The sequence below is a fragment of the Physeter macrocephalus genome, chromosome 21, assembly GCF_002837175.3.
Source record: "Physeter macrocephalus isolate SW-GA chromosome 21, ASM283717v5, whole genome shotgun sequence".
Classification (NCBI taxonomy): domain Eukaryota; kingdom Metazoa; phylum Chordata; class Mammalia; order Artiodactyla; family Physeteridae; genus Physeter; species Physeter macrocephalus.
This window is the reverse complement of record NC_041234.1, coordinates 96,172,150-96,196,609: the sequence shown is the minus strand read 5'-3', so window position 1 is coordinate 96,196,609 and position 24,460 is coordinate 96,172,150. Positions and strand designations below refer to the sequence as shown.

Below are 24,460 nucleotides of genomic sequence, written 5' to 3'. Positions count from 1 at the left end.
CTCTGTGCTTCCTGGACTTGATTAACTATTTCCTTTCCCATATTAGGGAAGTTTTCAACTCTAATCTCTTCAAATATTTTCTCAGTCCCTTTCTTTTTCTCTTCTTCTTCTGGGACCCCTATAGTTCTAATGTTCGTGCATTTAATGTTGTCCCAGAAGTCTCTGAGACTGTCCTCAGATCTTTTCATTCTTTATTCTTTATTCTGCTCTGCAGTAGTTATTTCCACTATTTTATCTTCCAGGTCACTTATCCGTTCTTCTGCCTCAGTTATTCTGCTATTGATCCCTTCTAGAGTATTTTTAATTTCATTTATTGTATTGTTCATCACTGTTTGTTTGCTCTTTAGTTCTTCTAGGTCCTTGTTAAATGTCTTTTTGTATTTTCTCCATTTTATTTCCAAGATTTTGAATCATCTTTACTATCATTACTCTGAATTCTTTTTCAGGTAAACTGTCTATTTCCTCTTGCCTATTTGTTTGGTCTGGTGGGTTTTTACTTTGCTCCTTCATCTGCTGTGTGTTTCTCTGTCTTCTCATTTTGCTTAACTTACTGTGTTTGGGGTCTCCTTTTCGTAGGCTGCAGGTTCGTAGTTCCCGTTGTTTTTGGTGTCTGTCCCCAGTGGCTAAGGTTGGTTCAGTGGGTTGTGTAGGCTTCCTGGTGGAGGGGACTAGTGCCTGTGTTCTGGTGGATGAGGCTGGATCTTGTCTTTCTGGTGGGCAGGACTGTTTCTGGTGGTGTGTTTGGGGTGTCTGTGAACTTATTATGATTTTAGGCAGCCTCTCTGCTAATGGATGGGGCTGTAGACCTGTCTTGCTCTTTGTTGGGGATAGGGTGTCCAGCACTGTAGCTTGCTGGTCGTTGAGAGGAGCTAGGTTTTAGTGTTGAGATGGAGATCTCTGGGAGAGCTTTCGCCATTTGATATTACATGGAGCCGGGAGGTCTCTGGTGGACCAATGTCCTGAACTCGGCTCTCCCACCTGAGAGGCTCAGGCCTGATTTCCAGCTGGAGCACCAAGACCCTGTCAGCCACACGGCTCAGAAGAAATGGTAGAAAAGAAAGAAAGAAAAATAAAATAAAAGAAAATAAAGTTATTAAAATAATTAAAAAATATTAAAATAAAAAAATTTAAAATGTAATTTGAAAAGAAAGAAGAGAACAACCAAACCAATAAACAAATCCACCAATGATAACAAGTGCTAAAAACTAAACTAGGATAAACATATAAATCAGAAACTATTCAGTCGCATACAGCAAACCCCAAGACTACAGTTGCTCCCAAAGTCCACCTCCTCAATTTGGGATGATTCGTTGTCTCTTCAGGTATTCCAGAGATGCAGGGTACATCAAGTTGACTGTGGAGATTTAATCCGCTGCTCCCGAGGCTGCTGGGAGAGATTTCCCTTTCTCTTCGTTGTTCGCACAGCTCCCGGGATTCAGCTTTGGATTTGGCCCCGCCTCTGCGTGTAGGTCGCCCGAGGGCGTCTGTCTCCGCTCAGACAGGACGGGGTTAAAGGAGCAGCTCATTCAGGGGCTCTGGCTCACTCAGGCCGCGGGGAGGGAGGGGCACGGATGCGGGGCGAGCCTGCGGCAGCAGAGGCAGGTGTGACGTTGCACCAGCCTGAAGCACAGCACGCGTTCTCCCGGGTAAGTTGTCCCTGGATCCCGGGACCCTGGCAGTGGCGGGCTGCACAGGCTTCCGGGAGGGGAGGTGTGGAGAGTGACCTGTGCTCGCACACAGGCTTCTTGGTGGCGGCAGCAGCAGCCTTAGCGGCTCATGCCCGTCTCTGGGGTCTGCGCTGATAGCCGTGGTTCACGCCCGTCTCTGGAGCTTGTTTAGGTGGTATTCTGAATCTCCTCTCCTCACGCACCCCGAAACGATGGTCTCTTGACACTTAGGCAGCTCCAGACTTTTTTCCCGGATTCCCTCCTGGTTAGCTGTGGTGCAGTAGCGCCCTTCAGGCTGTGTTCAACCCCAGTCCTCTCCCTGGGATCTGACCTCTGACGCCCGAGCCTCAGCCATGACGCTTAGTTTAAATGTCATTTAAAACTTTTTTTTTGAGCTGAAAGGCTTATGTTATAGCTTAATCATCCGATGGTCTGACGCAAAACGTAACCCACCTGGAGACTGTGCGTGAGCAGGAGCTTGTCAGCTACAATTTTAGAGCACTTGTTGAAAGCAAGGGGGAGGATGAGAGAGAGTGGGTAGGCAATGCATTGGCGTGTAGTGCGTAAGATATTATACGTCATCTGAGAGAAGAGGCAGATGTGACCTGACCCCTCATCCCTGTATCAACCATAAGGTTCTAGTAGCCTTTGGCAGACATGTTGTTTGGAAAGTTTAACTGTGTTGGAGAAAGGAGTGGGACAGAATCAAGCTGGACAAGAGGAATATAATTGCTACCTGTTGGGGGCCTGGACTTAAACTGCTTTATTGGCGGTACTCTATGGGATATTTAATGTCTGCAATTGTTTGGATCTGGAGAAAGGGATGAGGTCTATTTAAATCTCTGCAACAACAAGCAGTGTCACAACAGGACCTCCTCGTTTCTTTATACAGAACAGATGTCCCAGTCTGGATCTCTTGGTTAGGGCTCCCTGTCCTTGGGGAGCTGAGAGAGTTAAAGACAAAGTGAAGATAAAGGAGTGTCCCTGGAGCTGGGTAAAGGCCTCGTGAGACTAAATTTGGTTGGCAATATTTCCCCACCGTGTCTGCTCAGAATGGCAGACTTCCATGCATCATTAATGCTCCTTCCTGGAATTCATATGCCTCATTTGAAAGAGAGGGGTGCTTTTATCAAACCATCAGCCCTCCTGCCAAAGCCCAGTGTAATCACCTGAAGAACAGAAGAGAATATTTGGCATCTGTTATTTCACCCTTGCTTCTCTGCCTTTTAGCTGGAAGGACAGATCGACTTTCTGTCTTTCTTAATGGAAAATGAATCTATCTTAGGAGAGTGACAACTTAAGAGACAATTTCTTCTAGGTAGAGAAATGTCAGTGTGAATAGCATCTGTAAAATTGCCATTTGTCCCAGGAGTGTGAAGGAGTCTGAGGATGCCCAGGGGATGTGACCTGGAATCAATTGTCCTCCAGCCTCATCTCCATCCCCAAGCTCCCTGCTCTCCTGTAAGCCAGAGGTACCAATCTGGGTAGTATTTTGTCTGTCCTTTCCTATCCTTAGTTCTAAGTGCTAGGAACATAAGGAACATGGCAGCTGCCCACTGGGAGGTGTCCTTTTGTCAATTAGGACCTCAATTTCCTTCCAGCCCTTGTCCTGACTCTCTTTTTCTGTTAGATCATATCTCCTCTCAAAGGGCAGAAACCCTCAGCTGCCTACCTGGGCTTTCAGATATTTCAAGTGATAACTAGAGATGTGTATTACATTATCCTGGAGGCCACAGATAAACAGGATGGGTATCTCAGATGGAAAAGCTCATAATCCAACTAGATTGTAAGCCCCTTGAAGGCAGGTAGGATTATCTTCCCATAATTGGACACGCTTAGTAAACTGAACCAGTGACTCAGTGGACAGAGCACTGGACCAGGAATCATGAAACCTGAGTTATAGTCTAAGCTCTGCCAAGCTGTGTGATTTTGTGACTTTGTCACAATACCTGCCACTATTCCTGTCATCCCTGCCCTGTAGCAGGACTTGGTTTCCTGGTTTACCCAATGGGCAGTTCCGATGTTCAGTCCTGGCCAGTCTCCACATTTATGTGTAAAATGAATGAAAAGGTAGGCTAAAGAATATCTAAGAGCCCTGCTAGCAACAAAATGTTTTTAAATGTCCCCTTAAAACACATGCTATTTGGGAACCGTAAAAACTTGTGGTCTGAGGACAACTGCCATGTGGCGATGTTACAGACGTTAAGCTCAAAATCAAAACTTCTAAAAGCAGGTGGACAGTTTCAAGTCCATAATGTTCTGAAGAGCTTATATAATGGGGGCACATTGTGTCCTACTGACATTTGTTTCAAAAATAGCCTTCTTAGCGATACAAGGTGGCCCAAACATCAACCTTGATTTGATTTTCTTTAGAGAAAAAAAAAAAAAAAAGAAACCATTTAGGACTCCTCTGAAAAGAGGCTGATTGGCTTCCTTCTTCTTTAACAAGTTTAATTTATTTTGACTCTTTCTTGAGACTTTATGGCAGATACTGAAATCTCCTTTGCAAAGCTTTTTCATCTCTGCCTTTCTTCATTTTTTTCCTACACTGATCTGTTGTACATACTAAAAGTATAAGAGAAAATGCCCTAAAGATAAAGCTGTGTCTATCTGTGTAGTTTTCGTGTTATTGCAAGAAACACTTCCATGTTCTCCATCCTTTTGCTTATTAAGCACTTAGGGAAGTCACCGGGGGGTTTTTGCCCTTCTTTTTCTTAAGCAACTTGCAAACCGTAGGAGACCAGGCCTGCCAGAAATGAGTGCCTGTTTTCACTTTTCTCCATTTCTGTCAATGACAGAGAAGTTGCAAACTTCCCAATCCTGAAAGATGAAAACTTCTAAATGAAGAGGAAGACTCACTCAGCTTAGATAATCCTCCCTTACAGACAGCTCTCACTCCAAGCATGAGAGAAGAACGTCCATTTTTCATAGCCACACATCTTAGAGGAAAGTGGAACTTGGCAGTCCCCTCAGATAGGTTGGTTTGTTCTCAGTTCCCGGGAATCACCTTGTGTTATAATCTCAGAAAGCACCAGACACTTGTTCTAGGTCAGGGGCGGGAGGAGGACATTTCTATAAGAGCCTTCCCTGGCTATTGCTTTTATCTTTAGTAGAAAGAACTGGGTGAAAAAGATGGGTAGGCTCCTCCAGGAGAATTTTTACCTATTCAGCAGTAAAGAGTTGGTTTCTAAATTACGAAACAAATACGGGACTTGCTAATTCTCAAGCTCCCTCACTCACACATACACAAACTGGGAAGAGGAAGAGAATGTGGAGATTAAGTGGGTACAGTACAGAGGACATGCCAGAGGAAAAACCAAAATCCACTGAGAAAGCTGGTCTTTGTCTGAACAATGTCAAGAAATTTGCCTTGCTCTTCAGCACTGTGTTTAATGTCCTTTGCAGTGACAGGAGGGCACTGAGCTATTTACACAGCGTGACAGGCTTTCTCTTGAGACAGTAGAGCGCTCTGGCAATTGAGACATAATGGGCTGGTAGAGCCCATGCCAGTTACTCTGCCCTAGTGGAAACAGCCCCTAAATTCCTTGTCAGGTTTATGTGGCCAAATACTCTTCTCCCCCAGAACGGCTAAGGCACCAAGGGCCTTTGCAATATGTTTCAACTATCTTTTAGGATGGGATGGGTCTGCAACACTTTACTGTTAGGCGGTATAGGGCAATGGTTAAAGAACACAAACTTCATAGTCAGAGACCTGGGTTCAAATCACTGTGTCAGTACAAGCTGTTTGGCCTTGATATGAGACTTCACCTCTCTAGGCTTCAATTTTTCTCATCTGTAGAATGATGTTAATAGTGTTTTGAGGATTAAGTTACATAATGCTTGTAAAGCACTTGGCACAATGCCTGGCGACCAGTAAATATGCAACAAATGGTAGCTAATAATAATAAAAATATTATAGGATTACCTCTCACCATGAACTCAATTTAATGGATATTGGCTGGGCATTATTATGTGCCAGGCATTCATTCATTAAAGCAAAAAGTGAGTATCTCTTATGTACCAGGTAATGTGCTAAGAGCAGGGGAGAGCTGTGAGCAAGACAGGACCTCTTAGAGCCTGAGTGTTGGGCAGATTAGGGACAGGAAACAGAAGACTTGATCACCAACTTGTAAAGTAAGAGGTTACAGCTGTGTCAAGATGGTTCGGAGCTTCTCAGGTTTCTCAGAAAGCATGATGGGTGCTCTGTCCCTTCTTCAGCCCCTCTCTCTGGCCTTAGAAGTTCTTCTTTCTCATAACTGGGTTCACTTGCACCTTATCTGCAATTCAGCCCTCCCCCAGTTCCCAGGACCAGCCTTGACCCAAGACAGGGTCCAGCCCCACAGCTGGGGGCTAAGGTTCAAATCGCCTTGCAGCTTGTGTGACTGGAAGATGGTGCCTTGGTTTTGATACTTGAGGTCCAGTCTCATTTTAAGCCTTAATTCCCTTTCTGTGCCCTTATTTTTAGAAATGAGCTTCTGCCTTTGTGCTTGTTCCTTAGGACCTGTTCTAAAAACTTATTTAGCGACCCCAGTACTATCTTACGATTGGAGAGCTATACCTTATTCTTGTTAATTCCTGTCTCAAGCGCTAGAGTCCTTATCCTAAACCTCAGTCCAATAGCTAACTTGTGGACATTTGCTTCTTTCCAGACTCTTCTCAATATATCCACCCCCTAAATTCCTCTCCTTCCCCTAACCTGTTGTTTAGACAGGGACTGGTGGTTGCAAGTAACCTTTGTCTGTTAGAACTAAACCTCTGCCACTGCCACCTGCACTTAGGTTAGTTTTCTAGTGACTGGTTCACCCAATGGGTGGTTCTTATGTCCAGTTTTGTTTATTTCCATATGCCTCATTGGGTGGCCCAAGATCTGACCTTCCCAATCAGAGGCCAAAACCTTTTAAAGCTAAGCCCCTGAGGAGCTCTGAAGATACTACTGTACCCCTTTTAAAAAGCTCTAACTATTAGTATAATTCTTTTGTACTTCACCCATGGGCAAGCCCTTGGCAGAGCCATTCTGTTTATTTATTGGACTTCCATTATGTGTCAGGCCGTGGCATATTGAAATGAATCAGATATGGCTTCTGTTTTCAAGGAGTTCATAGACTAGTTGGGACAGCTAAACTTGAAAACAGATCGTTATAATAGAGGTTCAAAAGTACTATGAGAAAGCAAAAAAAAAAAATGCTGTAAGGAAGCAAAAAGCAGGGGCAGCTAACCAGATTGCAGGTGGGTAAATGGGATTAGGGAAGGCTTCCTGAAAGAGGTGACACCTCTGAGTTCTGAAGGACTGGTAGGTGGTGGTAGCCAGCTGAAGAGAGGTGAAGGTACTTCCAGGCCTGCCTTCAGGGAACAATGCATACTTTGCTTTAGCTGGAACATTGAGTGTGAAGGAGGAAGAGGACCAGATGAAACTAGAGAGGTAGGTGGGGGCCAGGTGACAAAGTGCCTTCTTTGCCATGCTAAGGAATTTGACTTTTATCCTGATTTCTAAAGTGAGAAACTACAATAATGTGGATTTGATTTGCCAGGGCAAGAGCAGAGGCAGGGAAACCAAGTAAAGACCGTCAAATGGTAAGAACAGTAACTAAGATGATGATGGTGGGAACGAAGAGTGGATCTGGATTTGAGAGACAGAAAAGTAGAATTGATAGGATATGGTGACTGACTGGATATGAGGGGAGTGATGAGGAAAGATGACCTGGTTGCTTAGGCAACCAGGTGGGTGGTGATTCTGCTGCCTGAGACAGGGAACCAGAAGGAACAGATTTTCAGTAGAGGGCAGGCTGTACTTAATGTTGCCAGATAAAGTTCTCCAATTCTACTTTCCTTTTAGTAAAATAATCCTGTTGTCCGAAGGATGCTATTGACAAGCTACCTTTACAGAATTCAACTGTAGAATAAAATGTTTTTCATACAGATCATATGAAAACTATACAATTGGATAAATACTGCACTTGAAAATTAAATTCCTCTATCTTTATTAGTTGGAAGGCATAGAAATAAATGAAAACAGAGCTGTAAAAAACTTACCCCATAGACAAGTTCCCCAACCATGCCGTTCCATATTTTAGTCTCCGGATCCCTTGCACCGTATTTTCCATCACCGACAATGGACAATTTGTATTTGATCCTTACGTGTTTGGCTATTTCATAGGCTAAGTCTACACAATAGCCTTCATATCGCTCATTTCCTTCCAGTTGTTCATGATTCTTCTTATACATTACATATGGTGATTCCTTTGGGACCAGAAGCAAGATCAAAGGATTACTCCTATACATTTTTCTAAGAGATAATAAGTGTAATAATGAAGTTTTGTTCCCCTGTGGCTATTGAGGTTTGGTGTGTTAAGAGAGCCCTTAAAAAATGTTTGCTTAGGGCTTCCCTGGTGGCGCAGTGGTTGAGAGTCCGCCTGCCGATGCAGGGGACACGGGTCCGTGCCCCGGTCCGGGAAGATCCCACGTGCCGCGGAGCGGCTGGGCCCGTGAGCCATGGCCGCTGGGCCTGCGCGTCCGGAGCCTGTGCTCCGCAACGGGAGAGGCCACAGCAGGGAGAGGCCTGCGTAACACAAACAAAACAAAACAAAAACGTTTGCTTAATAAGCAGAAGATCCTCAATCGACTATTCATGGGGGCACATGTTCCTTGGAGTCCTTAACTGATGATTTAAGGAAATAGAGAAGAATTTAAGTTCTTTTTGAGAGTTTGAAAGAACCAGTTTCCACCTGTAAAGTCTTTGATTTAGTCAAATTGGGCAGCGGTATTTCTCTTAGTTACACAAAGGTGAACTGCCTTTGATTTCTTGGGATTTACTATGTAAGAACCACAGCCAGCCCTGGCAAGCCCTAGGGAAGCACTGTGATCTTTGCGAGGTCAGGGTCTGTGGCTTCTTCATTTTTATATCCTCAGGGACTAGTACAGTACCTAGGACAAAGTATTTGATAGGCATGTTTAAATGAAAGATAAACTTCAGCTGAGTCTCCATTTAATTAATCACAATTTCAGACCTACTCATTTTCAGGCATACTCATTTTTAACCCGGGTTTGTATTTCACTCAGTAATGAAACATACCAGCTTTTAGAAAAGCATTTGAAAATAAGTGACAATACTATTTCACATCCCAATAGTGCTTTTAGTTTTTCAGAAGAGCTTTACATGGTGAATATTGCCTTGAAACGTCTTATGACGTGGATAGGAGATTATTATTATGACCGTTCCATAAGTTAAAAAAGAACACAACCTGAGGCTCAGAGAAGTTGTGATTTGCACCGTTGAACTCAGGTTAGTGGTAGACCTAATATTAGAACCCTGACCTACTCTTTCCTCCATATAACGCTATCTCCCCCACAATGAAGAATTACATTTCAAGTCCAGATGAAGCATCAGTCCATGAGGGTAACAAAGAGGATAACAACGTCTAAAACTATTGCGAATTCCTATTCTTTTTCTTTATTTAAATGGCATTCTGTTCCTCATCATGGCAAGACATTTTGAAAGGTTCCTAAGCTGACCTGTTGGAAGTTTCCACTGTTTGAACTTGAGGTCTTTCCTACTGGCTGAATAATGCTTTTCAGAAGACAGAAGTCTTGCTGTACAGAAAGCCCACCTACCTTCCATCCATACTTACCAGAATGGTGGTTACTACTATGGTCCGGTTCTCTGCAGATGCACTGTCATTGCTGATTTGCTGATCCGAGAAAGGCACAAACCTTTCATACTCATTCCAGTAGCCAGCCTAGAAAGAGCAGACATTTGACCTGGTTGCCTATTTTTCACTCAAAAAGTGCTGCACGAAATTCAAGTGCTGTAGTAGAATGAAACTTTTTTGTAGTTGCTTGAGCAACAGATGTGCTGTTCCTTCATCCTGGGGGTTCCCATCCCCACCTTGCTTTTACTGATACTTGGTAAAAATAAGTTAGCCCACTGTAGAATGATCAGCCTTTTTGATTCTTTAAACTCAGATAGCAGAAAAATTCTTTCCTTAAAACTGTAGGAAAGCTGGGTGGGCAATCAGTTGAGCATCCTGTAGAAATGGTACAAGATATTTTACGTTCTAAGGTTTTATTAAGTAACTACTAAATTCCCACTTCCTGACTAACTCACTATTAGTATGATAGATGCGAAGTGGTTATTATGAAATTTAGCTGTAGGGAAAGGTACTTTGTTCAGAGTCATTTTGGTGGGTGAGTTGGCAAAATGGAGAGATTACCTACTTTCCAATTCTTTTGCTAAAATCATGTGTATCTTGGCAGCTTCTGTTTAAATAACATGCTATGAAATTTGTAATTCCTTCCCTGTATTATAGGAAGCTGTTAATAAATCTTGAGTCCACCACTTTTAAAGGACCAGCCTCAGAGGGAAACAACTTTTAAAATGTGTAGATGGAACACTTTGATTACAAAACAGCTCTGCATCGTATCTACACTATCCACCAAATGGAAAGGCAAACATGATGTGTGGGAATTTGCTTTGGGTGTGTTTCCTAACACCTATTTCCTTGCATCTGAAGGCTGTCACTTTCTGAGAGATTTTTTATTTGGATATCTGTTTTGGTTACTTACTTTCCGAGAGCCAGTGACTTTCATTTCATACACATCGATGGTATAATTTGTCCTACGTCCGTAAGTGTCAAATTGGATGTTTCCAGTCATTCCTTGTACTTGCACCTGGTAGAAAGGGACAAATGTAAAATTTAAAAATAGCACCACATTATTGCCTTTTTGGTTTTTGCGATGAGGTCCGCTGACAGATCTTGGAATCTTGGAGAATGTTTATCTTGAGCCATTGAGCTATAGCCACCAGATCAGCCTATACAGATCTTCATTTCCTCTCCAGTATTTTCTAAGTATGCCTTTTAGTTAATGAAGCTTTGAGTGGGTGTGACAGGCAGTTTCTTATATGATACAGTGAGGGCCCTACCACTACTTTTTCAAGGACCTGAAATTTCTTTTTTTTTTTTTTTTTAAATACTTAACTTTCTCTTTATTTACCGGTTTTCAGAATAAAAATCTTTCATAGAATTGTCTAAAGGTAACCCATGTTTTTAGTATTATTATCAACTCATAGATTTAAATGTATTTTGTGTATTTCAACCCCTTGTTTTGAAACTGATTTTTTAAAATTATTTTGTATTGCAGTATGGTTGCTTTAGAATGTTGTGTTAGTCTCTGCTGCACAACAAAATGAATCAGCCATACACATACAGATATCCCCTCCCTTTTGGACTTCCCTCCCATTTAGGTTACCACAGTGCATTAGGTAGAGTTCCCTGTGCTATACGGTATGTTCCCATCAGGTGTCTATTTTATACACAGTATCAATAATGTATATGTGTCAGTCCCAGTCTCCCAATTCCTCCCACCCCACTCCTTTCCCCCTTGGTATCCATACATTTGTTCTCTACATCTGTGTCTCTATTTCTGCTTTGCAACTAAGATCACCTATACTATTTTTCTAGATTCCAAGGAACCTGAAATTTCTACCATTCGTCTTTTCTGAAGGGAGTAGCCTGAAGAGTATTCCTAACTAGGATAATGCGTTCTTCTGAACTTTGAGTTCCACTATTCCCAACATCCAAACATAAACCAGCTTCAGTGACGTGGGCTCTGGAGCTCCTGGATTCATACTGTAACTTCATCACTTACTCACTGTATGACCTTGGGGATGTCCCTTAATGCTTTTGTACCTCAGTGTCCTAATCTGTAAAACGGGAAATCCTAGTAGTACCTATCCCACGGAGTTGTTAGGAGGATTAAATGAATTATACATATGTAGTGTTTAGATCAGTGTCTGGCATGTAGTGAGCATTGCAATACATGCCAGCTCTATTAATAATAATAATTATTAATCAAAATGAATTTAGTTCTGTTTCTTGAGGGGTTTACACATTTATCAGCTACCGTAGTAACAGAGATGAGTTTTTCCTCTTATTTAACCTATGCCCAGTTCCAGACAGGTAGTGGAGAGCTAGGCCATGGAGGGATAATCCATAGACTGATGAAATTTGTTAAGTCTAGGGAATCAGGAGTACTGAATACTATATAAAACAGATAGAGGTACTAGACTAGCCCAGACACCTAGTTGGGGGGCCAAATGCAGATGCATGTATGCCAGAATTTTTCCTGGGTCTGGGCCCTGTATTATGAACTAATAAGAGGCCATCTCTACTGGGTGGAGAGATTTCCTTACCTATTTTACAGTTCAAGGACACTGGATGAAAGACCCTCTATAAATATGTCATTATTGTTACCCACTTGAACTACTTATCTGGTGAGTGTGGGTCAAGGAATTTGCTTCAAAGGAAAAGAATCTGTCATTCTCCCAAGATGAAAGAATGGAATACTTTTTCATCTCTTATAGAAAAGCGACAAGCTGTTTGTTAAGCAAGTGAGAAGCGGTAATGGGCTTGTGCTGCAGAAGAGAAAATTGATAGCAATTAGTAGGGAGCATCTTTTTAAAGGGAACGGGGCTTGTTGGCCACCAGTAGGAGACCATGGAGTATCTGTTGAAGGAGAAATGCTCCAGTGTGACTCCCTGAAGACAAGATGGTTGTCCTACTACATGAACAAACCTAAGCACTACTGTCAGCTTAGGCTTGCAGAGAAGGTGACGTCATGCTTCTGGCTAAAGAAAAGGTCCTTTGTTGAGATAGAAATTGCTTATCCAGTGGGATGGGTCTGATGCATACCGTGATGCATGAAGGGTTCTTTACACTCTATTTTGAGCACTGAATTCTAGGAGAGGAGATAGGCAGGGTAGAGACACTGGCAGAGGAAACTATTAAGGAAATCCTTCGTTACTGAAAATAGCAAAGTCTTCAGTCTCATTAAGAATTGTATATTTCTAGGGCTTCCCTGGCGGCGCAGCGGTTGCGCGTCCGCCTGTCGATGCAGGGGAACCGGGTTCGCGCCCCGGTCCGGGAGGATCCCACATGCCGCGGGGCGGCTGGGGCCGTGAGCCGCGGCCGCCGGGCCCGCGCGTCCGGAGCCGTGCTCCGCAACGGGAGAGGCCACAGCAGAGGGAGGCCCGCGTACCACAAAAAAAAAAAAAAAAAAAAAAAAAAAAGAATTGTATATTTCTAAAGATTCGGCCTATCTGAGCATGATCTGCAAACTGGACAATAGCCTAAGCTGATTAGAACTTTTGGTGAGCAGGAGTCGAATTGGACTACCACTCAGAGAGAAGTCTATTTTGAAGGATGTGAATGTCAGTGACAGTTTCCCACCATCCCATCTGGGATCCCTTCTTTAATCCTCTCCACCCCGCACCTCAGTCTATATTAGGTGCTTCTCCTCTGGGTTCCCATAGCATTCCGTGTGGAGCTTCACCATAACATTTGAATCATCTATGTATCTCCAGCTCCCCTGCTAGATTGGGAGCACCTCAAGATGAAAGACCTTCGTTTTCTGTGTTCTCAGCAACTAATCCAGAGCCTGGGATAGAGCAGGTGTTCAATAAATGTTTACTGAACAAGTTGACAAGTTTCGATGACTTAGAATTGTGACATATTTCAGTAGACCAGGTTGAGGCTAGTCCTTGCACCATCGATAGATTGTAAGGATGATGATTACCCAATTTGCAAGTAGCTTTAAGGTTTTGAAAAGCATTTGTTTACATATTAACAATTTAAATATGAGCTCCCCTCATCTTATTTCATGTTTGCATTTTAACTTGGAGCCTGATACATAGTCGTTGGCGCTCAGTAAATATTTGTTTAATGAATGGTGTGATTATTTATTCATTAAAACAGGCCCCTTAGGAGACTCTTTCAGGCAATGCTTTTGTTTGCCAGATTTCTTTGAAGGAAGAGAATGATTGACTGAGCAGCAGCTATGCGCTAGTCACAATGAGGGATGCTTTTACAGCATGCATCCTTACTCGTAGTTAACTTAAATAAAATGGGATTTCTTTTAATATGGTAAAAACCTTTAGTATTTCAGACCACCCTCTCTGGCAGTCCTCTGAAAAGTGGAGTTTCACTGATCATTTGTCACAAGGCAACATGTACTTTTGGAAGAGGCCGATACTTTCCAGCCTCTCTGAAGCCTTAGAAAGAGGCTGGCCTATGGAAAGAGGGAAAGCATCCTTTCTGTTGAGTGTTTGATCATGAGGGCCTGGGGAGGAAGGTTACTCATCTGGCTTACAGCTTGAGCTTTATCAGTGAGTTAGACATGTGGAAACTTTGTGCAATAATATGATCAATCTAATGTTTTTCTTGCCAAAGTCATTTCTTGTCCTTCACTCTGGTAGCCAGTTTTGTACGTGGGGAAGAGAGTCATTTGCGTCATGCATGGGAAGTCAATCGAAGATGCTGGCACTTGCCCCTTGAGGTTTAGATGAAAACTCCTTTTGGTTCACTCTGAGGGAGTTTTATATTTCACTCATCGTTATGTTTCACCTGACAATACAAATCTTGTAACAGCTCTGAAGGTTGAATTTAATTAACTGTTCTTCAAAAATTGTGCCGTTCTACCTCCATAAAGCTACACTTAGGGCATTTGTTAGGGAACTGACATAATGACATAAAAATCTGCATGATGGGAGGATGAGTCATATCTCTTTCTTGGAGAGGGACACAGTGGCTACTAACCCCTTTCTATTGAATGCTTCCAACTTGGCAAATTTACGGCAGCGGTAAGAGAGCCAGCTACACAAAATGATGTACATTACGAGGCCATTACAGATTCCTAGTTGCTGGGTTGTGCACAAAATTATCTTATCATTGCCTATCTCTTTGTTGATTTGGATGTTCTAAACATCAGGATAATTAAAGAAGTAGAAATAAGAGAGTCTTGTACTCTCAAAGGCTTATTTTAACGCATGCAGGCGTATGTAGCTTAAAGCAAAATATTCAGGAAAGAGCTCTTGCTTGGAAAGCTACACTGAACGGGCGATGCTGCTCCTAGTGTAAATAATGGAATGTGTTCAAAGGATACTGCTCAAAGCCTTAAATGCTCTCCCACCCAGTAAATACTAAAAACAAGTGACCTATTTGACTCTCTGCCCATTGATTCCTTGTACTTTCCTTCAGGCTTTTTCTCTAGGGCATTGGGGAAAAAACTCTTAAGTAGGCCTAGAATGGACTGTGTTCCTGCATTTCACCATGTAGAATAGTATAAAGGTTCTTTTTGACAAATAGAAGTAGTATCACACTGGCTCAGTTCCACAGTCCATCCAGGCTAATAATTTGTCTGATGAGCCAGAGGATGCTGGTAGTGTCTACCCTGAAGTTAGGAGTTTCCTAGAGAATATCCCAGTCCCCCTAAGCAACCTCATTTTCTGGAAAGTCTGAATTTTTTGAAGCCATTTACATGTTCAATCCATAACTTTCAAGGGTACTGAGTTTGATTTACTATCCCCACTTTAGTACAGAGCTAAATATTCATTTGCCCTAAATTTACCATTTCTCAAGCTTCAAGGAAGAATCTTCTAGTTTTAGATTTCTAGATTTTGATGAATAAATATCGATGCTTATCTTTCTGTACACTTTGAACATTCTACAGACTCTGATCCTATTCCCTTTAGGTTGTCTTTTCTCAAGACTGAGGTCTTACTCTTTTTGTGTCTTTATAAGGTGCCCCCAACCCAATAACCCACTGTGGTCATTACCATTTTCAGAGCTCTCTCGATATCAATTCCTTGACTCCAGGGCACAGCAGGGTTTGCTAAGCAGTCTCCGGCACTGCCTCTCCGGGACACATCCACTCGCTGCCTCCTCAGATAGCGGAAAGCTTCTGCTATGACCAGTATTGCATCGTGCGTCAATGCAGATGTGTACTGAAATGGATGTATGGAAAACAAGATATCATGACAAATCATGCCTTCAAAACTTGCCTCGTTTCTTATAATTTTTATTCATCTCCAACTCTTGTTCTATGAATTCACCCTCTTAATTACTTGAATCAAGAGATCTCTCTGGGCAAGCCTGACTTTGATCCATTCTAGAATGATGCATCTTACCTCATGTGTGCACACGTTAAGATTATTAAGATCAAATGGCTCAAGGGAATCTCTCTTGCTCTCAATACTGTGTTTCGTACTGAGTGAGTGACTACTTAAAGGCCAGCTCCTTGATAGAGAGCAAAATATGTGGGAAGTTAAAGGATGGCATATGTAGATTGGAGAGGAAACGGCATATCCTAAAGCAAGACTGGGTTATTGCTGTTTGTAATAGAAAATTCAGATCTGGTGTTTACTTAGGGGAAAATGGAAATAGCTAAGTTAGACAGCTTGAAATTAATTTGGAGGGAAACATTAATCATTGCTGTCTGGACCATGCTTCTGGTGAACTAGGACCTCTGGCCAGCAATAAATCAGTTTTTGTTTCCTTGGGAGAGCAAAATCCAAAGCTGGTTTTTGACTGTAGAAAATTACAATTGTTATTGAGTTTTAAATCTGATAACATTGACAATTCATAGGCAATACTTCGTGATGCTACCTTTTTCAGGCAAGAACACTTACTTTTTATTTCTTGGATACACTCTACTGATACACTGTACTAAGGATGAGGCCAGTCATTTAATACAAGGGATTTGATTATCTGCAGTTTGACATGGTGGATGCCTTTTCATTAAATGAATCAACAAAGTGTGATTAAAATTAGCTGGCCCCTGTTTTGCAGGGGTGACAAATACTGGTAGAATATAGAATTCTGTTGATTTCTAAAAAAATGAAGCAAAATGCCCTGGGGGGAATTTTCTGTCTATATAGTATGTCCCAATACAATTGTGAGTGAATGCATTGTCATCTTTACAACTATCCATTTACTTTTCTGACTTTTCTCATGTTACTTTTCTTTCAGGGCCAAGTCATCAAGTATGAGTGTAACAGGGGGCATATGTTCTTTCTTAAAAAAAAAAAAAAAAAACTGTGTCTGCCCGTGCTAGTACTACATAAAGCCAACATGGTGGTGGTTTTTTTTCCAGCTGACTGCATAAATTGTCAGCAGTCTTAATGTAGTCCTTTCCAAGCCATGCCAAAATAGCTATTTAATTTTCTACCTTTTCAGCTTCTACGGACCAATGTGTGACCATCTAAAAAAAAAAAGACCCCAAAGGAAATGTTCATAAAATATAGAATAAATTAAGCATCAGGATTTTAACCTCTAGACAATTTTATTTCCTAATCAAAAATATTGTACGTAATTTTTTAACATGGGCTTTTTGTCTGTTTGATATAGAGACAGGTTCCATAATGACCAGTACAAGTCAAAGTAATCTGAAAGTTGTAACCACCTATTTAAGTATTTCATTTTCTTAAGTTATTTGAAGGGTTTTGCTTATAAGCCTGAACAGTTCTTCTCAGTAAGTTCTAAGAAATTTACATTACACATATCATGAGTTACCAATGAATAATCCAGAGCTGAGATTGTCTTCCTTCTCTTTTGTACACCTCTACAACTTCTGAACAGTCATAAATGACGCTGTAGCACCCTTTGCATACTTTTACTCTTGTCCATTTTTTGTGCCTAGCATAGTGCCTGACATTTTGTAGGTAACCCATAAAATATTGAATAAATGAGTTTTTTTCCTCTACCTATTGCCTGCTAAATCTAAGGATGGCAAAACAGTGGATAGGCAGTTGTATGAAAATATAAATTAATATAAGCTCACCTAAATGTAGTGGGCAGATTTAGTCCATAAAAAAAAAGATTTGAATCATCAAAGAAATGCAAATCAAAACCACAGTGAGGGACTTCCCAGGTGGCGCAGTGGTTGAGAGCCCACCTGCCAATGCAGGGGACACGGGTTTGATCCCTGGTCCGGGGAGATCCCACATGCCGCGGAGCAGCTAAGCCCGTGCGCCACAACCACTGAGCCTGCGCTCTAGAGCCCGCGAGCCGCAACTACTGAGCCTGGGAGCCGCAGCTACTGAAGCCCGCATGCCTAGAGCCCTTGCTCTGCAACAAGAGAAGCCACCGCAATGAGAAGCCTGTGCACCGCAATGAAGAGTAGCCCCCACTCGCCGCAACTAGAGAAAGCCCGCGTGCAGCAATGAAGACCCAACACAGCCAAAAATAAATAAATAAATGAGATGAAAAAATTAAAAACAAAACAAAACAAAAACACCCCACAATGAGATGGTACCTCACACCTGTCGAAATGGCTATTATCAAAAAGACAAGAAACAACAAGCGTTGATGAAGATGTGGAGAAAAGGGAACCCTCGTGCACTGTTGATAGGAATGTAAATTGGCGCAGTCACTGTGGAAAACAATAGGCAGGTTCCTGAAAAAATTAAAAATAGAACTACCATGTGATCCAGCAATTCCACTCCTGGGTATCTATCTGAAGGAAATAAAATCACTGTCTCAAAGGGATATCTGCACCCCCATGTTCACTGCAGCATTATTTACAATAGCGAACACATGGAACAAACCTGTGTTCATCAAATCATCAAATGATGAATGGATAAAGAAAGTGATATACACCCACACATATATACATATATAAAGTCATGTCAATTATATTTCAATAAAAATATATATGCACGCACAGACACACGTATGATGGAATATTATTCAGCCATAAAAAGAAATCCTGCCATTAGTGACACACAGATGGACCTTGAGGGCATTATGCTAAGTGAAATAAGTCAGACAGAGAAAGACAAATACTGTATGATCTCACTTATGCGTGGAATCCAAAAACAAAACAAAGAGCTCAGAAACAGAGAACAGAATGGTGGCTGTCAGAGGTCAAGGCTGGGGAATAGGGAAAATGAATGAAGGTGGTCCAAAGGTATAAACTTCCAGTTATAAGTTCTGGGAATGTAATGTATATCATCGTGATTATAGTTAACAGTCCTGCACTGTAGTTTTTGAAAGCTGTGAAGAGAGGAGTAGATCTTAAAAGTTCTCATCATAAGGAAAAATTTGTAGCTGTGGTGGTGATAGATGTTAACTGAACTTACTGTGGTGATCACTTTGCAATACATACATACATCAAATCAGTATGTGGTATACGTAAGAGTAATACAATGTCATATGTCAATCATATCTCAATAAAAAATAAAATCATCATCTTAAAAAAAAGATTTGACTACAAAGGATTCATCATAGGAATTGTGACCATATTTACTGAAACATATGAGGACACCTGGAAAAACCTGGCATGTGTAATGTAATCACTACAACTACAGAGGACCACTTAGCTAGTGAGTGGCTTAAATTAATACAAAAAGATGTAAAAAAGATGTTTAACTTACGACTTTTCTAGAACATACCAATTGCATAAAGTAAGGTCCCACTTGTATTATGTTGATGTGACCCATTCAGGGTGGACCTGCATAAGTGATTCAGAATGTGTCTCTTTTCTGTCTATGTCCCATTGTTCCTCCTTCTTCTATTCTTGCCAGGGAGGAAGGATATGAGGATGGGTATCTTGAAACCATGAGAAAGGAAATGTCCCCTCCCCTTTCCTTTTTCAGGGAGGGGTCTTGAGCCTTGACTCTGCTTTGATCCCTCCTCTTGATCTCAAGGATCCCATAGCCATGGTACATACATACTTTCACGTACATATCAGGAAGGAAGAATTTAAAGTCTGTTTCATACTTGAATCGATACACTGAGGGAATGGGTTACTTAAAAAAAAATACATTGGAAGGATCCTTTGTGTAACATGAATAACTTTCCCCCCATTTATCTGTTTTAATTCCTGATTTTTAAATAATAGGATTTCTAGCCATAGGGGAACACATGAAAAATGTGCACTTTAAGCATGACTTCTTTCAGTGTTCTTATCTTGATTTCATGAAAATGAGCAACTTAGGTAATCTAATTATTTAAAGATACTTTTGCAGGCAGGAAAACATTTCCATTCAATATATGTATAGGCAACGTGCACTCTGTATTAGAGCCTAATTCACTTGGGTGTACTGAGATTCATGAAACTTATTAACACAAAGCAATCACATAAATAATGTAAAATCTAATTTTCTGTTTCAGACTATCAATTTTCCTTACCTATTCCCACTGCACCCACTCTTTGCCTGATTCAGGTTCTTGTAATATTGTAAATTATGAGCATATTAAAAATGAAATTCATTAAAAAATTAAGTTAACCTTCCCAAATGCTGGGTTTTAAAAGACCTCCTTCTCAGTAGCTTCTTTACTTGGGAATTTAGTTTTCAAGTGCAGCAGCACTAGCTGCAGTTGTGTTTTCGCATCCTTGAAACACTTCTGAGGGACGACCACTTGATCACTGGATGGCCATAAATATATAAAGGCCATACTGAGATGCTCTGAAAAGCTGGCCTAAGGTTTCTACATGTCGTGGAACATTACCTTTAGAGGTGCATTCTTGGCTTCAGGGAATTCCCTTTCATCCAGCCTCACCCAGCGCTGTATGAACTGCTGAACCATAGGGTTTTCGTTGTTGACAATCTGGAATCCTGTAATGTTGGCTCCCCCATGCATGACTCTTTCTAGCAAAATATCGGTAAAACCCTAGAAAGAGATTGAAAGAATAATGATTGTGGGAGGTCATGCATTCGTACTCATTGTATCTGTTGGTTAGAGTGCTAAGGAGGAAATGAAAGTTCCTTCCCCAGGATCCTTCTTCAGCAATCAAGGAAAACCTGGACAGATTGTTATATGTCAATTATATCTCAATAAAAACCAAAACCACAACAAACAAACAACCCTGATATGGACTAATTCTTAGGGCCCTCTGGCTCTGAAACTACAGGCATGATGGAGAAAATATACATCCTTCCATTTTAGTGCCTGTGTCTTTAGTGTAGCTGCTGCAACGACAAACATAGGTGTCAACTTCAAATGTTTTTATTTCTTTCATTTACCTGTATTTTTAGTTTTTCTTCGTTGAGTACAAATACAATGATTCATAAAGCTGGAAAATGTTGAAAAAGTTGACCCTAGCTAGAGGTATCAAAAACTCTTCTTCAGCTTAACATGCCGAATGCAGCAGATTGCTTCAGACTCTAATAATGAGTACTTTCAACATTTGTAATTTACAGAAATGCCAAAAAGCGAAACTGACAGCTTAGTTGTATATGATGGTACAAACCCCGGGGTACGTCTCACATGTGTCCATGAATTAGTTTTTTGTTTTAGTTTTTTTTTTTTTTGCGGTACGCGGGCCTCTCACTGCCGTGGCCTCTCCCCTTGCGGAGCACAGGCTCCGGACGCGCAGGCCCAGCGGCCATGGCTCGCGGGCCCAGCCGCTCCGCGGCATGTGGGATCCTCCCGGACCGGGGCGCGAACCCGGTTCCCCTGCATCGGCAGGCAGACGCGCAACCACTGCGCCACCAGGGAAGCCCCATGAATGAGTTTTGACATCTGCTTCATAGCATCAGCCATCTTCTTCTTCTTGTGTCTCTTGCTAATTGCTGCTGATGCACTTGGGTCTTCAATGGGCTGGAGCCAATATTTATATTCATAAAGAAATGGGAAGAATTCTTCCTCTTTTCTTTAGATTCTCCTCCCCAACATTTACATGTAAAAATTTTCAAATATACAGAAAAGTCGAAAGAATTGTACAGTGAAAAACCAAATAGTCTGGGCTTCCCTGGTGGCGCAGTGGTTGAGAATCTGCCTGCCGATTCACGGGACACGGGTTCGAGCCCTGGTCCGGGAGGATCCCACATGCCGCGGAGCAACTAGGCCCGTGAGCCCCGACTACTGAGCCCGCGCGTCTGGAGCCTGTGCTCCGCAACAAGAGAGGCCGCAATAGTGAGAGGCCCGCGTACCGTGATGAAGAGTGACCCCCGCTTGCCACAACTAGAGAAAGCCCTCGCACGGAAACGAAGACCCAAAACAGCAAAAATAAGTAAATAAATTAATAAACTTCTACCCCCACCATCTTAAAAAAAACAAGCAAATAACCACTTCAGATTTTACAATTAATATTTTTCTATCCATTCATCAATCCATTTTTTGGATACCTTTCAAAGTAAGTTGCAGATATTAGTATACTTCATACCAAAAGACTTCAGCATGCAGGCCATTAACTAGAGTTCAGTGTTTGCAGTTTCCATCCATCCTTCCTTCCTTCCTTTCCTTCTATCTTTCGGTAAAATTTACATCCAATAAAATGCACAAATCTTAAATGTACCACTCGATGAGTTGATAAATGCATACACTATGTTACTCAAATCCCTACTATTTCTCTAAAGTTTTCTCTTTTTTTTACGTTCTAAGTTTTCATTGAAGTATAATAATCATATAGAAAAGTGTATACATCTTTTATTTTTCTTTTTTTAGAATGATAAGGTTTTTTTTTTTTCCTTTTTGGCTGCGTTGGGTCTTCGTTGCTGCGCATGGGCTCTCTCTAGTTGCGGCGAGTGGGGGCTACTCTTCGTTGCGGTGCGCGGGCTTCTCATTGCGGTGGCTTCTCTTGTTGCAGAGCACGGGCTCTATGCGTACGGGCTCAGTAGTTGTGGCTCGCGGGCTCTAGAGCGCGGGCTCAGTAGCTGTGGCACACGGGCTTAGTTGCTCTGCGGCATGTGGGATCTTCCCGGACCAGGGCTCGAACCCGTGTCCCCAGCATTGACAGGTGGATTCTTAACCACTGCGCCACCAGGGAAGAAGTCCCAGTGCACACATCTTTAAATACAGCCTGATGAATTTTCACAGCCTGAACACATGAATGTAACCAATACCCTGTACACCGCTCTCCCTAGTCACCATCCCTACACCTGCTTCTTTTAATTCTGCATTTCTTTAACGTGGTCAACAAGGCAGTCGTAGAAAATATTTTAGTGAAGCAGCTTTTTCAGTTATTACTCTCAGCCCCCATTCCTCTTCCTTTCGTAAGTGGGATATGAGCCAATGGAGACTGGACAAAGGGCCAGATAGTTTGCATCACTGAGAACCATTCCTCCTTTCCAGTGACCCCAAAGTACTTTTTAAAGTTAACATTAACTTGTTAGGATGAGTTTTCTCCTGAAGGCCTCCTTCCTGAAAGAAACTAAGACTCAGTGTTTTCTCCCTTTCGCTCCCCTCTGCACTACAGTCAGCAGAGAGGCTTGCCTGTGTGTAAAGCCTAGCAGAGGCTCCAGATGGGGCTTAAGCCTAACTGTTATCCAACTCCCAACTCTCACCCCCTAAAGAAATATACAAATAAAGAGCTGAGGACAAAACTTTAACAAATGGCTTTAAGTCGTTTACTGTGCCAAACCATACTTGCCAGTTAACAAGTATGACACAAGAGCATTGAGCAACTACCCATCTATCTGCTGGTGGGGGTGAAGAGTGGGCTCTCTGGGGCTCTCCTGTGTCCTAAGAGCCTGGCCTGGGAGGTGGAGCCCCCTTCCTTGAAACAAAGGGGTTGAGAATGCTTCTGCCACCGTGTTGGTCCCCAGGATCAATGGCCACAGTCTGCACTAGGAAGTAGTATTTCTTGTGTCTTTTATACTTTGATAAGCATCACACCCCTGTTTACCTCATACCTTAGCATGTTAAAATGGCAACACAGGATTAACAAAAAGGAGGGCAAGAGAAAGGATCCCAGAAATCTCATGTCTGCCTTAAGGCATAAGAGCCAGCACTTCAGTCTGGTTACTCACCATACCACTCCTTTCCAGAAACATTTTACCTCACTACCTTTTTCTTACAAGAGATACTAGAGGGGTCCAACTCAAATTTACCTCACCAGTCACCTCTGCTTCCTTCCAGGAGGCTTCACTCTGTCACACAGGCCCCATGTATTGCCATTTGGCTGTCTTCCTCTCCAGTAGCGTACCATACCACTGAGGACCCAGGAGTTTCTCAGTCAACCCGTGTTTTATGACAGCCATATCTGGGATTAAATTCTGGCACCCCTCAGACTGGAACCAGCCTGGCTGTCCTCGTGAGATCAAATGCGTCCACAGCAGCACAAATCAAGTCAGGGGAAGGTCACCTCAAATGGCTCTTCTGTCCAGCAAGACCTCCGTGACACTAGCTCCTACCAACTGCCCTGAAGATTTACCCGTCCACATGTGCAGAATGCCTAACACGGCCCCATGGACAAAATGGAGAGAGCAGAAGTGTGGTAGAAAAAGGAAGGAGATACTGTAATAGGCTTTTTTTGTTTTCCTTTCATTCTCATATATTTATTTTCATGACAAAGGTTTCACCGTGCTTACAATAACTGTAACAGCAATAATTGTAAAATGGGAATAATGCTAATGAGGAGCCCCTTCTATTTTAGTAAGAAGTCTGATGAAAAGTAGTTTTTCCAGTAAAATTGTACTTTTTATTTTTATTTATTTTTTTTTAACATCTTTATTGGCGTATAATTGCTTTAAAATGGTGTGTTAGTTGCTGCTGTATAACAAAGTGAATCAGCTATACATATACATATGTCCCCATATCTCCTCCCTCTTGCATCTCCCTCCCTCCCACCCTCCCTACCCCACCCCTCTAGGTGGTCACAAAGCACCAAGCTGATCTCCCTGTGCTATGCGGCTGCTTCCCACTAGCTATCTATTTTACATTTGGTAGTGTATATATCTCCATGCCACTCTCTCATTTTGTCCCAGCTTCCCCTTCCCCCTCCCCGTGTCCTAAAGTCCATTCTCTATGTCTGTATGTCTGTCTTTATTCCTGTCCTGCCCCTAGGTTCTTCAAAACCATTGTTTTTTTAGATTCCATATATATGTGTTAGCATACGGTATTTGTTTTCCTCTTTCTGACTTACTTCACTCTGTATAACTTCCACCCACCTCACTACAAATAACTCAATTTCGTTTCTATTTATGGCTGAGTAATACTCCACTGTATGTATGTGCCACTCCTTTTTTATCCATTCATCTGTTGATGGACATTTAGGTTGCTTCCATGTCTTGGCTATTG

At 42.0% G+C, this 24,460-nt stretch overlaps 1 protein-coding gene across 2 annotated transcripts in view; it reads right to left on the bottom strand.

Moving 5' to 3' along the window:
* The window catches only part of GRIA3 (glutamate ionotropic receptor AMPA type subunit 3), a 290,818-nt gene that overhangs the window by 68,227 nt on the left and 198,131 nt on the right, over positions 1–24,460 (bottom strand). For both annotated transcript variants that reach the window (XM_024128093.3, XM_024128094.3), the window contains exons 6-10: positions 19,949–20,110; positions 15,274–15,441; positions 10,227–10,331; positions 9,293–9,400; positions 7,698–7,904 (exon numbers count right to left, since the gene is read on the bottom strand). In XM_024128093.3, coding sequence (XP_023983861.1) covers positions 7,698–7,904; positions 9,293–9,400; positions 10,227–10,331; positions 15,274–15,441; positions 19,949–20,110 — 750 coding nt within the window. The remainder of the gene's footprint in view (positions 1–7,697; positions 7,905–9,292; positions 9,401–10,226; positions 10,332–15,273; positions 15,442–19,948; positions 20,111–24,460) is intronic.